We start from the raw sequence: 17,468 nt of genomic DNA on the forward strand, positions 1-17,468 counted from the left end.
GTTATTTCAATAATTTGCTTACGGTTAATCAAAAGGTTCTCTGTCTTAAAAAGCGACGAGAGAGTATATACTAAATTATAGAAGAGGGGCTGGGGCGGTTTTTAAATGTATATGTTAATATTCAGTCGTCTAACACCCAAACGGATGGACACACTTGAGTTGAGAATATGAATGGTACAATGACATAAATAGAACAGCTTTGTTGGAGTGAAACCACTCACTCCTACGTAATTCATTAACTGAATACACTCAAGCCGTCCATTTATATTAGTTGAAGTCAGCTCGTTGGAAAGGTAAGTCGATGAACATAATCATAGTGACATTATTTTGTTTGCGAGTAGTGCCATCCTCCTTCCTGTACGTACTATCATCTCCTTACTAATTTTTAGCCTTTTTTTCCAAAATTCTATCCGGATCATGACGTCAACTATCGCTATCACGAAACGCCATTCGAACAACCGTTTGCATTATTTTAATTGTGTCTGTCTTGTAATAATTGCTAAGTGGGTTACAGGTCAGGGTCTGTACAAAACTGCTGACGCTTACGATTTGTTTTTTGTTGTTTATTGCTTGCCGGGTGTTGCCGGTTTGTTTGTGTGCGGTGTGGTCCTCACAGTTTGAAATGTTTATATTAAAATGAATAGTGTTTAAACTCAACTACTGATATCTTCTCGCACATTGCGTGAATACTGCCCGTATTGTGTTCAAAAGAGCACTGCAATATCACCACATTACGTGAATACTGCCCGTATTGTGTTCAAAAGAGCACTGCAATATCACCACGATATGTCCGATAATGTACGTCTCATGTTTTGACACAAATAGAGTTTAACGATCTACTTTACGGATACGGGTTAATGAAGATGGGTGTCAATCATACAGTGTGCTATGAGAGATATTGTACCCAAACCGCCGTGTTTCCGACTTCAATCTAGCAAGGGTCTGTTATGTCCATACCAATATGTAAACGGACCTCGGTTTTTAGTACCATCGGAAGGACTAGACGCTGTTCCTTTGCCTAGCCATCCGCCATGTCCTACTGATAGGTTGAAACCAGGCTGGAAAATTCCGAGGAACTTTCTCGTCCAATGACCTTCTGGTTAGTGCGCCCATAAATGTCAGTTTTCAATCACAAGCAGTGAACCCCAAATACAACATAAAGCTAATATCTGGGAAGGCTTTAAGTGTGCATCCCTTGTTAAATGTATTACCATTGGTTTATTTGACAAAGTCAGTCGTGTGTGAGGGAAGTTTGGTCGTGGTCATTGTCCATAGGTCTGTTGATCCAATCACATTATTTACCGTAGAGTTCATGATGCAAGGTTAAAAGTGTTACCTGAATACAGTTATATAGACAAAGGCTGGTACGGATTCTGTCCTGGGTTTACAATAAACGTTATATTTGTTTTGTTTTTATATAAATGTTCTTATAACAAAATCGAATGTATGTCTAGTACTAGTTTCTTTAGAGCATTGGATATACTACTTCGTGATTTTAAGGCGTTTCTTTTAGGCTGTATATTTCAATCTCGGGTCCCAAAGAAATGTTTACTGGTCTTTTATCTCTGGGAAAAGTCGTCGGCCATTTTGAATGTCACGTGATGTATCCTTCCGCCGGTCGCTTCACAAAGATCCAAGATGTCGGCTCAAACTCGCGTATCGCCGAATCATTCACATTGAGCGCTAAAAATAGTTCCCAGTAAATCATCAAATCGGTTGTTTTCGAATGAATTTTTGATGTTAAAATGTGGAAAATGTTCCAAGGATCATTAATATGTAACTCATGCGACTAACCGATGCCTATTTGTCGAGAAATTGACAGCATTTCATTCCAAAAAATCCAGCCATTTAGGACCGTCTGGGGGGAAGATCTTAGGAACTGAATTAAGACGGATTAATGGCCTTCGAGTTTTCGCAGAGACAAGAAAAAAAAACCCCGTTAAACTTCTCTCTGGGAGCCGAGATTGTTTATCTGCCTCTCTAGTAAATATTATATATTGGTCATAATATAACATTTACACGTATTTCTTTTAATATTCTTTTCTATTTTCAGAACGATATTGATTTGAAAATGGCGTTTGGGTCATTGCTTTTGGTAGTAAATGTGGTCATCTTGGCCGTCTACCTCCAACAAAAGTTCTTTAGTGGGGATAAACTTGAATCTCACTTGGCGAAGGAGATCGACACAGCATACGACTATATTATAGGTAAAGCATAAATTGTACTCATGTACTGGAAATATAATTATGATCTTCCCTGAAACGCACATTTTATTTTTAGTGATTTGATTTGATAAAAGTGGGGACATCAACATCATTACCTATTACCATAGTTTCCCGTTAAGTACATGTACATAAAAGCAACCCCAGACTTACGTATTTACAACGACAACTGTGCAGTGTAATTATTCGCCCTACAGTCTGGTTGATCCACCAATTGAAACTCAATAACTTTACTTGAAGAGAACACAAATCGACCAAACATAAAACACGTCAACAGAGTATATAGTCTATATGTAAACATCAATGCCATCTGCGTGCGTATATCCACTTACCCTACATCAGGCTGGTTGGTGGGTTATTGGAATGACTAGATTGTGCCAGCTACCAAAGCCTTGGGGCTTTAGAGCTTTTTGCCACCAAATGCTAAAACGACACAAGTTAGATTGTTTCTTTACTTAAGTCTTAGTCAATATCTGCAGTAATTTAAATTCGAATTGCAAATTTATTCATAAATTGACAAAAAATATTTTTGCTCATCTTAAAACGTTTCCATGTGCTTTAAATCTAATCTTTGTTGAATAATAATTTTTATATTTGTCTCCTTCAGTGGGGTCTGGGTCAGCAGGATCTGTATTAGCCAATCGTCTGTCTGGAGATTCTAGTCTGAAAGTCCTGGTACTTGAAGCAGGAACCGACGATCAACAACCGTCCTCCACAGTTTTAAAAGTTCCTATGATGTGTGGATTGGCTCAAAGGACAGAATACGATTGGAAATATTATTCGGTGCCTCAAAAGAAATGCTGCAAGGGTTTGTGGGGAGAGGTATGACTTGGGTTGTGTATCTGTTTTGACAAATGTCTGCACTGAGACTCAATAAAAACGCAACACTTTTATAAATGAGTGATTGTTAAATTTGAGAGGTACAATTTAATCTTGGAATGTAACAACATCAGATCACGACGATAACTCGTTCAGTTTTGTGGAAGACACAACGACCTGCCAATCTTGTTATGTATTATCCTAGCCTTCAATTGAAACACAACGAAGCTTCTGGAATATACATCCTATTTAACTTAGTACTGGACAAGGAGTAGGGATGCCTGTCCAACCTTGTGGGTTTTCTCAGGGTCTTCCGATTTCCTGCCACTGGTAAAGACCCCTACGCGCAGGCGAATTATTGAAATAAAATTGAACCACATGTTAGTCCCGAAATGACCTAGTTTGTATCGAGTGGACGTTAACCTCTCTCTCTCTCCCTCTCCCTCTCGGTCGATTGAAAGTAATTTAGGCGTTGTATCTCTTGTTTGTACTGAGTAAGGCACTGGGTCACTAATCAGGTGGCCTTCCTCATAGCACATTGTATGATGTATGTATGCATCTGTTGGTCCGCTTTCGATAGAAATGTTACAGACTATTTCATTTCTTTCATTTCAGAGAATGTTTATGCCGAGAGGTAAAGTGTTAGGGGGATCCAGTCAAATAAACTATCAACTTTATGTCCGAGGTCATAGAAAGGATTATGATGGCTGGTCTGAAGCTGGTTGCGATGGTTGGAGCTATTCTGAAGTCTTGCCATATTTTATTAGATCGGAAAATATCCAACCCTTCAAACATATGGATAAAGGTAAAATAGTACCCGACAATATTTTGTACTGCCATATATAAAAGTAATATTTAATGTACTTTAGTCATTTTGATAATAGAGTTATCTCCCCCTAGTAAAGTTTACCAGAGTTATTTTCCTTGCCCGAAAGAGGCGTGGCTGCACGATGAGATATGCTGATTATGGTTACAGCAGAAGCTGAATTATAGCTCTCTCGTAGTGAACACATGATGTGGCAGCTATTTTTATTTCAGTTTGCGTGGCTATCTTTAATTTTATTACAGAATAAACTTTTTATACTTATAGAGTATCATGGTACAAATGGTCCACTTGGCGTGACTGAATCTCATGCGACAGATTTTCCTAGTTTTATGATAGAAGCTGGTAAAGAACTAGGGTATGGAACTGGTGATTATAATGGTAGGGAACAAAAAGGTATGTTAATTACAATTACAATGGGAGGGGTATATTAAATAAAACGGACGTGACATATACTAAACATTATGTATGGACTATCCTGGTCGGTACATACCATAAATACCATGTGTAGAATGTTCTATAAATATTGTGGATAGAATGTTCCATTGATACAATGGATATCAATGATATAATGTTCCATAAATATCATGGGTGAAATGTTCCATAAATATCATGGTTGGAATATAAATTCTATGCATAGAATGTTCCATAAATACCATGGATAGGATGTCCCGTAATATTAGGATAGAATGTCGCGTAATACCATGGATAGGATGTCCCGTAATACCATGGATGCAATATGCAATAAATACCATGGATAGAATGTTCCATAAATACCATGGTGCAATGTACCATAAATACCATGCATAGCATTGGTGAAATGTTCCGTAAATACCATGGATAGAATGTTCCATAATTACCAAGAATACAATGTTCCAAAAATACCAGAGGTGTACATAAGGGATAAAAACCATGGACGCAATATAACATAAATTGATAGGTTGTATTATAACATGATTCTTTTCTATTAAGACCTGCCATTCTGTGTTTTGATATAAAGACTATAAATTAATATTTGATATGCAGGATTTTTTGCTTCACAAGCTACTATACAAGACGGTGAAAGGTGTAGTACGGCTAGAGCCTTCTTATGGCCAGCTGTGAAAAGTCGTAAAAATCTTCACGTTCTGACAAACGCCCACGTTAAAAAGGTAAGTTTGGTCTTGTTTATCTTTGGCACATCTTTTTACGTATTTTGATCCCGAAGTCCATGTGGATTTTTTTTGACGCGCGGGGGGGGGGGGGGGGGGGGGGGGTAAGGGAATCACCTGCGTTTGCTTCTAATTCTACTTCCATGTTGATCAAGGATGAGCACACTAGTTTTTTTTTTCTTTCAGGTAGTTATAAAGAATAAGAAAGCTGTTGGTGTAGAATTTTATCACAAAGGAACACTGAAGTCTGTTTCTGTAAATAAAGAGATTATTCTATCAGCTGGTGCTTTGTCTTCGCCTCAGATTTTAATGCTGTCGGGGATTGGACCAAAAGAACACCTAAAGGCACACGGGGTAAATCACTTTACTTGAAGTTTTTCATTTTTCGGAAAATATCATATTTTCCACGGTTTAATCCACTCTAAAATGCTGGCTTGTGCGGCCTATGAGACATATACATGTATATCATCCACAGTTGGATTTTCAGTTCATCGTATCTTTATAAATATCAAACCAATTTTGGACTGATTTTCCTTTAACAAATTTAGCTTTCACAACAGTGTAGCTCTATAAAGGACCACAATTCCCCTACATGACAATCAGGGGCTTTAACTCAAAACAAACTATTGTTTGTTTTAGTTTTATTGACGAAGCACATGTAGACGCACTCGCTATTGCTTATGTGTCTACCTGTCTTCAACACAGGTTTTTTTTAACGTTTTTTAGCGTCATATAAATAATAATAAAACTTGATGACGATGCAAAATAATTGGTTGTCTATTTCAGATACCAGTCGTAGCTGATTTACCAGTGGGTGATAATTTAGAAGATCATATTAGTTTTTTGAGCTACTATAAAACAAAAGAACTCGTTTTTAGTTCTCCTAACAAAACAGAATCTTTGTGGACGTTAGCCCAGTATTTAACAACCAAATCAGGTAGAGGGAGAGAAAGCGGGTCCTTTCGGGATTAATATTTGACGTCATTCCAAAAATAACGTCGCCACTCAGTCAGCAGACGACTGTCTCTCGAGACAGTCTACATTTCCTATTTGCTTCTTTGTATTCAGTTTTGTTATTGTTTTTTTGTGACGTATGGAACATGTACCCTATATGTATTGAATACTGAAACGTTTCTTGATTGTGTTTAGAGCATTTAGGTTTAGACTACCTTTTTATACATTTAACCGATGTGGTTACGTGTATAGTTGAATTTTACTACATATGCTTACATTCGTATTTCCTGTATCATATAGCAGATCATGACTCATGTTGGCATTACACAATGGTTTCTTTGGGTTGTATTCCTGATTGTTTTCAAATTTGAGCGAAGTCTGTGTCACTACAGACCCGGGACTGTACAGTGTGGTGGACGCTTACGGCTAGCCCCCGGATCCATTCACTTTTTTTTAATTGTCTGTCTGTTTGTGTTTTCCTGAGTATGATGTCTTGTCCGTGTATTTGTTTTTTTTGTGTAAATTTTGTGTGGTGCAGTCCCCTGCACTTACTAATACAGTTCAGTTCGAATTTATTAATTTACTTGTGCGCAGGGTCTTTAGCAATGGGAGGAAACCAGAGAACCCGGAGGAAACCCACGAGGTTTGACAAGCGACCCTACTCCTTGTCAAGCGGGGAATCGAAACCACGCCACATGACTCGATGGCAGACCTTATGATGCAACGCATGCACATCAACCATTAGGCAACCCAACCACTAGGTTTAATTTCAAGTAATTGGTTCGGTTCAATTTCAAGCAATAGACTGAGTTCAGTTTCAAGTAATTGACTAGGTTCAGTTGGTTGGGTTCAAATTCAAGTAATTGACTGGGTTCAATTTCAGTTTACTGACAGGGTTCATTTCCACGTAATTGACACGGTTCAATTTCAAGTAATCGATTCGGTTCAAATTCAGGTATTTGATTCGGTTCAATTTCGGGTAATTGATCAGGTTCAATTTCAAGTAATTGATTCTGTTCAATTTAAAGTAATTGATTTGATCCAATTTCAAGTAATTGATTTGGTTCAATTGTAAGTAATTGATTCGGTTCATTTTCAAGTAATTGATTCGGTTCAATTTCAAGTAATTGATTCGGTTCGATTTCAAGTAATTGATTCGGTTCAATTTCAAGTAATTGATTCGGTTCAATTTCAAGTAATTGATTCGGTTCAATTTCAAGTAATTGATTCGGTTCAATTTCAAGTAATTGATTCGGTTCAATTTCAAGTAATTGATTCGGTTCAATTTCAAATAATTGATTTTGTTCTATTTCTGTTCTTGTGAATAATCGATTATTTTTTACTTTTTAATGACATAAAATTGCATTATATTTTGTTTAGGTGTGTTGGCGACACCTGGAGGTATAGAATCATTAGCCTTTATATCCACGGACCCTAAAAGACCCGAATATCCAGATATAGAAATACATGCAATAGATTTACTGTTTAACGAAGATACGATACGGGACCTGGTTGGAGTAGACTCTAAGGTAAGAATGAATTGCATAACCTGTACAAAAGAGAAAGCTGTTTTTATTGTAGGCGGGTGTGTTAGCTAGAGGAAACCAAACGGCGAAATTATTAACATTACAGATAACAGAGAATCCTTTTAGTAAATATAGTATTTATTGACATCTGGAAAAATGAAATTAAACGGTGTTTTCACGGACAGCGGCGTTACGGCCTACTCCTATATCGAATTTCAACTGCCAAGCGATCTTTTACGAGCACGCTAATGCATACACCAGTCCTTGGTGGTGTAATGAAACTATAAACCAGGTTTCGTAACTTTCTTTTGCAGTATGCCAAGTATTATTCGGGTGTTAACGATGTGAACGGTTTTACTCTGTTATATACTTTATTAAGACCAAAAAGTCATGGTACACTTCGTCTAAATAGTACCGATGCCATGCAACATCCAATCATTGATCCAGGATATTTAGAAAACAAGGAAGATGTGGAAGGCTTGCTACGAGGTTTGTCAATTTTAGCTTTAAAAATATTGTTTGTAAGTCATTTACTGATAGGACTAACATTGAAATAACACAAACACAACTTTATCGATAACAATCAATAGCAAATTTAATAATTACCAAGATTTGGATTTTAAAGTCTATGGGCGCCATCTGGAAATATCAGTCCCGAACTGGTTCCGCCCTGTTCCGCCATGACTAGACCCTTTTTACTTATATCATTACAGATGTACGTTTTTACTTATTTCATTGGTTAATTTTTACTTATATCATTACTGGTGTTCATTTTTACATTTGCCAGTACATGCGTTCATTTTTACTTATATCATTACAGCTGTTCGTTTTTCACAGAAACTGACTGAAACCAAGACTTTCAAATCTCAGGGAACGGAATTTTTCCATAAACCATTTCCACCATGTTTGGAAAAATCTAAATTTGATAGTGATGAATATTGGCGGTGTTATATAGGGTATTTTACCCTGGTTATCTACCATCCTACTGGAACTTGTAAAATGGGACGTACAGAAGATCCAACCACGGTAGTGGATCCTCAGCTAAGGTAAGTACATTACAATAGTATGCTCTGAGATAGCACCAGCGGTCCAACAAGTAAAGTGATGGGCAGAAAAGCACGTAAAAGGAACCACAACAGTTGAAATTCGATGAAAAATTGATCACTATCCGGGTACAATTTCCTTCATCATGCAGAAACGTAAGACATTAAACCTCATTTTGTTAGTCCGTGCTAACTCGTAACTGACTGGACACCAAATAATTCTTCCTTGTTCAACCCACATTTTAAAATGGCCTGATGTGTATTTATTTTAATTAGTATATTATTAACATTTTATTTATTACAGGGTGAAAGGCATCCATGGACTGCGAGTAGCTGATGCTTCTATCATGCCATCCATAGTATCTGGCAACACTAACGCACCGTGTATAATGATAGGTGAAAAAGCCGCGGATATGATTCTAGGTATAAAACCCCCAACACCTCTATCGGATATGTAGCTGTACATACCATGACAGAGTCTTCAATCGTTATACGTATCTTTGTGTTCAACCGCTATACGTATCTTTGTGTTCAACCTTTATAATTATCAGAGTTTTAAACCATTATAATTATCAGGATGTTTACATGTTAGGACACCTGTTAGGACTATCAAAATGTTAAACCATTATAATAATCACAGTGTTTACCATTTAGGACCAATAGAGTGTTGAACCGTTAGGACTATCAAAGTGTTGAACCGTTAGGACTATCAGCGTGTTAAACCGTTAGGACTATCACTTGTCTACGATATCACCTTAGGTGGAAGTGGACGTAAAACTCCAGAAACGAACGAACGAGGACTATCAGAGTGTTAAACCATAATAATTATCAGAGTTAAATCGCTAGGATTATCCGAGTATTAAACCATTATAACTGCCACTGTATTTAACTATCAGAGCAAATTATTTAATATGTTATAACTCTCATAGCAAACCGTTCGACGGTTATAATTACTGTTAAACGGTTATAACTATCATAGTAAACTGTTTAAATGGTTATCGCTATAATAGCTGTAACGCCACTGACGGTGTCTCCCCATCTTCATTAATCTTTTCTAAACCCATGCCATCATTGGATCTTTTTTTTAGTCGGTGAAATGAAATGAAATGAAATGGGATTTAACGTCCTACTGTTCAGCTCCTAACCTGGGCTAATGAAGACGGGCATACACCATACAGTGTGCTATGAGGGAAATTTTGCCCGAGCAGCGGCGCTACGGCCTATCGAATTTCAACTGCCAAGGGATTATTTACGTGCACGTCAATGTGTACACCGGACCTAGGTTTTTCGTCCTATCCGAACGACTAGACAGCTGTCCTTGTCAGGCCCATTTTCAGTCGGTGTTCCACATGACTTCGTATTGAGATCTCTCCCATTTATTGTACTTTTTAACGAATAGATTTTCATTACACAAAATGGCATGTCGTTTCAAAGACTTAAGTTTGATCGGCATTAGGCACTGAAAGTCAAATAGATTTAAATAGATTAAGGAATCAAGTCTGTGGATTCAAAAATATAATACAGATCTATATTTCATTTCGTTTGTTTTTTGGGGTTTTTTTTTGTACTTTCGATGGCCTACACTACATGAAGATCTAACCGGTTGCACTGAAAGGTCGTGTCAGGGGTCGTACGAGCGGCTCTTGACCCTATGACATCAGACATTGATTAATCAATCAGCGTTGACGTTTCTAGTGGTTTACCCACAGTTCCGTGCATTGCACGCCAAGAACTCGCCATAACAGACCATTTCATTGAGTTTAATCCCTCACTTCAACCAGAACACCGGTAATATAACAACTCTTCCAGATTTTAGTGTAGTAAAGACAAGTAAAACTCAAATGGCGTTCAGAGATTTTCGTTAATATAGATATGCGTACTAAATGATTCATACTTTTCTGTTGAACAAGCTCTATACCGTTAATATTCAGTTTGTTTACCAGGTTTACTTTCAGTTTTAGTTAACTGTATCGACAATAATATATAATCGCCTTGATGTTTGAATAGAAAATATGGTGTATGTAAATAAAGTTGATATTTACAATGTTAGTCTTCCGTTTACATCGATCGACACGATCAATTATATCAAAACAGGTGTCACGTTACAACAGAGTATACTCCTGGTGACATTATAACAGCGAGAGAGAGAGAGAGAGAGAGAGTTTATTGTCCACTTGACATAAAGTAGGTCATTTCGGAACTAATATATGGTTCAATATTATTTCAATAATTCCCTTGTGCGTAGGGGTCTTTAGCAGTGGGAGGAAACCGGAGGACCCGGAGAAAACCCACGAGCTTAGACAGGCGACCCTACTCCTTGTCACGTACAACTGGGAAATCAAACCGCATTACAACAGAGTATAGTGATGTCTTTTTACAACAGAGTATGGACCTGGGCCTTGTTTCTCGAAATCTTAGCTAAAGATAAAATCCAAATGTTAGTAGATACTTCGATTTTGATTGGCTAAGCACTAAAATCAGTTTAATATTATCTAATCAAATTACTAAAATGCTCCTTCCACCACTGGAAAAGCTAATATAACTTTAAAGATTGACATAGCCGAGGTTCATGAGCTGCAAATACTCGTTACCACGGCTTCAAGTGTATCTATATAAGTGATCTGCAAACATGAGGATGGGGCGAGTGGCATTCATTTGTAGGGAAGGCGACTTTTTTCGGCTAAATATCATGGTGGCACGGCACATACGTTATTCAAAGTTTACATCATTCGCTTACACGTCACATTTTATTGGATGTGTAGTATGTTGCGTAATGTCTTAGACGGTTGATAAATTAAAATAGTTTTGATTTAACGTGAAAAATATAATCGCTAAGGTGATGTGTAAAAGTAATTACATTTATTTTCTTGGTGAGAGTGACATTGCCCCTTTAAGTTTTAAATTTACAGAGTGAGAGACAGAGAGAGAGAGAGACAGAGGGGGGGGGGCACCAATTAACGGACCAGGATAAAACCCACGAGGTTGGACAGGCACCCTACTCCATGTTGCAACAAACAACTAGACCCCCCCCCCCCCGCCTCGGTTGTGAATATGAAAGGTACAAGGACAGTTATAGATATAAATAGATTCGCGAGATAATTTATTGTATGCACTCCAGCCGTTGATATCTGTTATTGTATGCACTCCAGCCGTCGATATCTGTTAGTTGAAGTCAGTCTGTTGGTAGGGTAAGTTGAACATTATTATTATACATGTAATACATTATCAAGTAATGAATTCATCTCGATTTTCCGGCGTGGTTCCCCTTTTCATGATGCAGGACGGAGGGCCTGACAAGGACAGCTGTCTAGTCGTTGGGATGGGACGAAAAAACGAGGTCCCGTGTACACATTGACGTGCACGTAAAAGATCCTTGGCAGTTGGAATTCGATTTAAGAGTAGGCCGTAGCGCCGCTGCCCGGGCAAAATTTCTCTCATAGTACACTGTATGGCGTATGCCCGTCTTCATTAGCACGGGTTAGGAGCAGAACAGTAGGACGTTAAACCCCATTTCATTTCATTTCATTTCAGGTAATGAACACTTATTGTCTCTGTAACACTTGTAGAGAATGTGTGTCACCCTTCGATGAACACAATGGCATTATTGTGCATGTTTTCGAGTACTGCAATTGTTCGTAGTACAGAATGTTTTGCACTTGTTTGCTTATTACACAGTATTTTTCCGAAATTATGTCTTTCTTATAAAATCGCTAAGTGGGTTACGTGCGCGGGCTGTACAAAGCAGTTGAGACTTACGACTGGACCCTGGATTCATTCACGTGATTTGTTATTTGTTGTTTATTGCTTGTCGTGTTATGTGGGTTTTGTTTGCGTGCAGTGTGATCTTTACTATCGAAATGTTTGTACTAATATAAATAGTGTTTTATCTGCTGTTATCTTCATGCATATTGCGTGAGTACTGCTCATATCGTGTTTCATAAAAGAAGTGAAATGTCACTGCGACATAGCCGAAATCGCTAAGTGCCAGTGGGTTACGTGAATACTGCTCGTATCGTGTTCAGAAAAGAAGTGAAATGTCATAGCTGATAATCTCTGTCTAATTTGTTGACACATATATGGCTTAACGACCTACCTTTCTGCACTGCATACGAATTAATGCGTTGTTTCGATCCACCGCTTATACTTGACAAGGAGTAGGCTCGGCTGTCTAACCTCGCGCTGTTTCTTTATTTGACGAGGTTTATTTGACGCGTGTGAGTTAAGTTTGGTCGTGGTCGTTGTCCGCAGGTCTGTTGATCCGATCACATTATTTACTCTCGAGGTCAGGATGCCAGGAACGTTATAAAAATTATATGTATATTATATTGTACCCGTATAAAATCGTTTTGGTACGGATTTTATAAGAAACATTATATTCGGTACGAATTTCGTTTGTTATTTTAGATAAATTGAAAGTTTGTCTATTACTGGTTTCTATAGTGCACTGGATACTACTTTATGATAAGATGTTTCTTGTAGGCTACAGGTGTCTTTCTCGTTTGTATTAATGTCGGGCATATCATTTACACGTATTTCTATTTTCAGAACAATATAGATTTGAAGATGGCGTTCGGATATTTGCTCCTGGCAGTAAATGTGGTCATCTTGGCCGTCTACATCCAACAAACGTTCTTTAGTGGGGATAAACTTGAATCTCACTTGGCGAAGGAGATCGACGCAACATACGACTATATTATAGGTAAAACACAACTTCTACTCATGTACTGGAAATAGAATTATGATCCTCCTCTCTTTGAAACGCAAATTTTATCTTAGTGGTTTGATTTGATAAAATTGGGAACATCAACATCATTGCGTGCCTACAATTACCCCACATCAAGCTAGTTGGTTGGTTATTGGATTGACTTTTGTGGACCGTTGAAGAAGACGGAAATGGGGGTGAGCTTGCAGAGTCCCGACTAATCATATAACCGGATTAGTTTTTTGTTGAAAACACTGTTCTGATGCTTTAAAATATTTAATGGCAGTTGTTATACAGCATTGCATGATTACATGGTAATATTGGTTTTATTGGTTGGTTATTTGATTTCTATGGCGGGACTGCTCGCTCCTGCTAAGAGACGGTTTTACACAAAATGATAAGTGACACGCAGGCCGCTTTTATAACAGCAGAAAAAGCACATGCAACAACAAAAAGAGAAACAGTTTGGAATCAGACCACTGATGATTTGTAACAGTAAACAGAACATAGACTGTGCCATCTCACAACGCCTTGGTGCTTTACAGCTCGTTACTACCAAAATGCCTAAAACAACAAAAGTTGAATTGTTTTTTGGTTTTTTTTTTTACTAACGTCTTAGTCAATTTATTTATAGATTAACAAAATATATTTTTGGCCATCTTAAAAAGTTTCTGTGTGCTTTAAAGGAGCTAAATCGCTAATATTTGGGACCTACAATTTGACACAAATGGGTCGCAACATAGATAATAATGTAATATGAATGTAAATAAACTGATTTACATTCATCGTTTTCGTTTTTACTCTAATTTCAAAGCAGTTATGTTCGGCGAAATACGCCAGAAGTCTCAATCGAATGTCAATGGTTTTTCCATTTAACACTGATAGTATTTATTGCACATGCTCTCCAGATAAGAATATGGGGTCACAGTTTGACATGACTTGTGGAATATGTCTAGCCTCGTTCTTCCGAGTCGTTTGTTACAAACTGCGCTGAAACGCATCATGGTACACGATTCGTGTACCAATTGTAAAATGTTTATTTTGTCATAAATATTGAATATCAGAAGCCCATCTTGTCCCGGCAAGATCACAACACCAATGTTGATTAAAATTGACAAATAATTCGTGTTTTCATTGTCGAAGGTTTTGGATGATACTGCGTTAGAGACTTAGTTACTTTAAATCTAATCTTTGTTTTAAATTTGTCTCTTTCAGTGGGGGCTGGGTCAGCAGGATCTGTATTAGCCAATCGACTGTCTAAAGATTCTAGTCTGAAAGTCCTGGTTCTGGAAGCAGGAACTGACGATCAACAACCGTCCTCCACAGTTATAAAAATCCCTATGATGTGTGCATCGGCTCAAAGGACAGAATACGATTGGCAATATTATTCGGTGCCTCAAAATAAGTGCTGCAAGGGGTTATGGGGAGAGGTATGACTTGGGTTGTGTATGTGTTTTAACAAATATCTGCACTGAGACACTATGAAAACGCAACAGTTTTATAAATGGGTGATTGTTAAATTTGAGAGGTACAATTCAATCTTGGAATGTAACAACATCAGATCACGACGATAACTCGTTCAGTTCTGTGGAAGACGCGACGAACTGCCAATCTTGTTATGTATTATCCTAGCCGTCAATTGAAACACAACGAAGCTTCTGGAATATACATCGTATTTAAGTACGGGACAAGGAGTAGGGGTGCCTGTCCAACCTTGTGAGTTTTCTCCGGGTCTTCCGGTTTCCTGTGGCTGGTAAAGACCCCTACACGCAGGCGAATTATTGAAATAAAATTGAACCATATGTTAGTCCCGAAATGACCTAGTTTGTTTTATCTCTTGTTTGTGGCTCACTAAGTAAGGCACTGGGTCACTAATCAGGTGGCCTTCCTCATAGCACATTGTATGATGTATGTATGCATCCGTTGGTCCGCTTTCGATAGAAATGTTACAGACTATTTCATTTCTTTCATTTCAGAGAATGTTTATGCCGAGAGGTAAAGTGTTAGGGGGATCCAGTCAAATAAACTATCAACTTTATGTCCGAGGTCATAGAAAGGATTATGATGGCTGGTCTGAAGCTGGTTGCGATGGTTGGAGCTATTCTGAAGTCTTGCCATATTTTATTAGATCAGAAAATATTCAACCATTTAAACATATGGATAAAGGTAAAATAGTACACGACAATATTTTTTACTGTCCTATATAAAAGTATAGTATTTAATGTACTTTAGTCATTTTGATAATAGAGTAATAGAGTTATCTCTCCCTAGTAAAGTTTACCAGAGTTATTTCCCTTGCCCGAAAGAGATATTGCTGTATGATGAGATATGCTGATTATGGTTACAGCAGAAGCTGGATTTTATACTTTTAGAATATCATGGTACAAATGGTCCACTTGGCGTGATTGAATCTCATGCGACAGATTTTCCCAGTTTTATGATAGAAGCTGGTAAAGAAATGGGGTATGGAACTGGTGATTATAATGGTAGGGAACAAAAAGGTATGTTAATTACAATTACAATGGGTGGGGTATATTAAATAAAACGGACGTGACATATACTAAACATTATGTATGGACTATCCGGGTTGGTACATACCATAAATACCATGTGTAGAATGTTCTATAAATATTGTGGATAGAATATTCCGTTTATACAATGGATATCATTGATATATTGTTCCATAAATATCGTTGGTGAAATGTTCCCTAAATATCAAGGGTGAAATGTTCCATAAATATCATGGATGGAATATACCATAAATTCTATGCATAGAATGTTCCATAACTACCATGGATAGGATGTCCCGTAATACCATGGATGCAATTTGCAATAAATACCATGGATAGAATGTTCCATAAATACCATGGGTGCAATATACCATTAATACCATGGATACCATTGGTAAAATGTTCCGTAAATATCACGGATAGAATGTTCCATAATTACCAAGAATACAATGTTCCAAAAATACCAGAGGTGTATATAGGGATAAAAACCATGGACGCAATATAACATAAATGGATAGGTTGTATTATAACATGATTCTTTTCTATTAAGATCTGTCATTCTGTGTTTTGATATAAAGACTATAAATTAATATTTATATATAGGATTTTTTGCTTCACAAGCTACTATACAAGACGGTGTAAGATGTAGTACGGCTAGAGCCTTCTTATGGCCAGCTGTCACAAGTCGCAAAAATCTTCACGTTCTGACAAACGCCCACGTTAAAAAGGTCAGTATGGTCTTCTTTGTCGTTATTCATCTTTCTTACGTATTTTCATCCCAAAGCCCGTGTTTATTTTATTTTAACGCACACGGGGGGGTAAGGGAATAACCTGCGTTCGCTTCTAATTCTACTTCCATGTTGATAAAGTATGATCACGCTAGTTTTTCTTTTCTCTTCAGGTAGTTATACAGAATAAGAAAGCAGTTGGTGTAGAATTTTATCACAAAGGAACACTGAAGTCTGTTTCTGTAAATAAAGAGATTATTCTATCAGCTGGTGCTTTGTCTTCTCCTCAGATTTTAATGCTGTCAGGGATTGGACCAAAAGAACACCTAAAGGCACACGGGGTAATTCACTTTACTTGAAGTTTTTCATTTTTCGGAAAATATATTTTCCACGTCTTCATCCACGCTAAAATGTTGGCTTGTGCGGCCTATGAGACATATATATCATCCACAGTTGGATTTTCAATTCATCATAACTTTATAAATAACGAACCAATTTTGGACTAACATTCCTTATAGAAATCCAGCTTTCACAACAGCGTAGTTCTATCAAGGATCAAAATTCTCCTACATGACAATCAGGGGCTTTAACTCAAAACAAAATATTGTTTGTTTTAGTTTTATTGACGAAGCCCGAGTAGACGCACACGCTATTGCTTATGTGTCTAGCTGTCTTCAACACAGTTTTTTTTAACGTTTTTTCGCGTCATATAAATAATAATGAAAGTTGATGACGATGCAAAAAAATTGGTTGTCTATTTCAGATACCAGTCGTAGCTGATTTACCAGTGGGTGATCATTTAGAAGATCATATTAGTTTTATATCCTACTATAAAACAAAAGGAACCGTTTTTAGTTCTCGTAACAAAATAGAATCTTTGTGGACAAAAGCCCAGTATTTAACAACCAAATCAGGTAGAGAAAGAGGGAGAGAGGGGGAAAAAGAGGGTCATACAGTTCCATTTCATTTTATTAATTTACTTGTGCGCAG

At 37.4% G+C, this 17,468-nt stretch overlaps 2 protein-coding genes across 5 annotated transcripts in view; both read left to right on the plus strand.

The window, feature by feature from the left end:
* The first annotated feature begins 233 nt into the window (after positions 1–233).
* Positions 234–10,074, plus strand: LOC130010394 (L-sorbose 1-dehydrogenase-like). The gene is made up of 12 exons (XM_050555336.2): positions 234–293; positions 2,054–2,207; positions 2,830–3,044; positions 3,657–3,846; positions 4,132–4,260; positions 4,891–5,015; positions 5,202–5,369; positions 5,802–5,952; positions 7,350–7,498; positions 7,810–7,984; positions 8,316–8,541; positions 8,843–10,074. Exons 2-12 carry the CDS (start codon positions 2,072–2,074, stop codon positions 8,994–8,996), a joined length of 1,818 nt encoding a protein of 605 aa, XP_050411293.1. The 5' UTR covers positions 234–293; positions 2,054–2,071; the 3' UTR covers positions 8,997–10,074.
* Positions 10,075–11,570: 1,496 nt separating this feature from the next.
* Positions 11,571–17,468, plus strand: part of LOC126824451 (L-sorbose 1-dehydrogenase) — a 39,764-nt gene continuing 33,866 nt past the window's right edge. Inside the window, exons 1-8 of one of the 4 annotated variants that reach the window (XM_056101889.1) lie at positions 11,571–11,726; positions 13,084–13,237; positions 14,456–14,670; positions 15,217–15,406; positions 15,613–15,741; positions 16,354–16,478; positions 16,652–16,819; positions 17,242–17,392. In XM_056101889.1, the coding sequence (XP_055957864.1) occupies positions 13,102–13,237; positions 14,456–14,670; positions 15,217–15,406; positions 15,613–15,741; positions 16,354–16,478; positions 16,652–16,819; positions 17,242–17,392 (1,114 nt within the window). In that variant the 5' untranslated portion in view covers positions 11,571–11,726; positions 13,084–13,101. Of the gene's footprint in view, positions 11,727–12,430; positions 12,451–12,796; positions 12,918–13,083; positions 13,238–14,455; positions 14,671–15,216; positions 15,407–15,612; positions 15,742–16,353; positions 16,479–16,651; positions 16,820–17,241; positions 17,393–17,468 lie in introns of those variants that run through there. The other 3 variants (XM_056101886.1, XM_056101888.1, XM_056101887.1) reach the window with 3 other exon arrangements.

This window comes from Patella vulgata, chromosome 6 (assembly GCF_932274485.2).
Source record: "Patella vulgata chromosome 6, xgPatVulg1.2, whole genome shotgun sequence".
NCBI classification, from domain to species: domain Eukaryota; kingdom Metazoa; phylum Mollusca; class Gastropoda; family Patellidae; genus Patella; species Patella vulgata.

Bases quoted from the DNA above. Each gene is read 5' to 3' on its own strand.
- LOC130010394 (XM_050555336.2), top strand. From the start codon at position 2,072: ATGGCGTTTGGGTCATTGCTTTTGGTAGTAAATGTGGTCATCTTGGCC. The intron at 2,208-2,829 runs GTAAAGCATAAA...TGTCTCCTTCAG, and splicing joins AGCATACGACTATATTATAG to TGGGGTCTGGGTCAGCAGGA. The intron at 5,953-7,349 runs GTAGAGGGAGAG...TATTTTGTTTAG, and splicing joins GTATTTAACAACCAAATCAG to GTGTGTTGGCGACACCTGGA.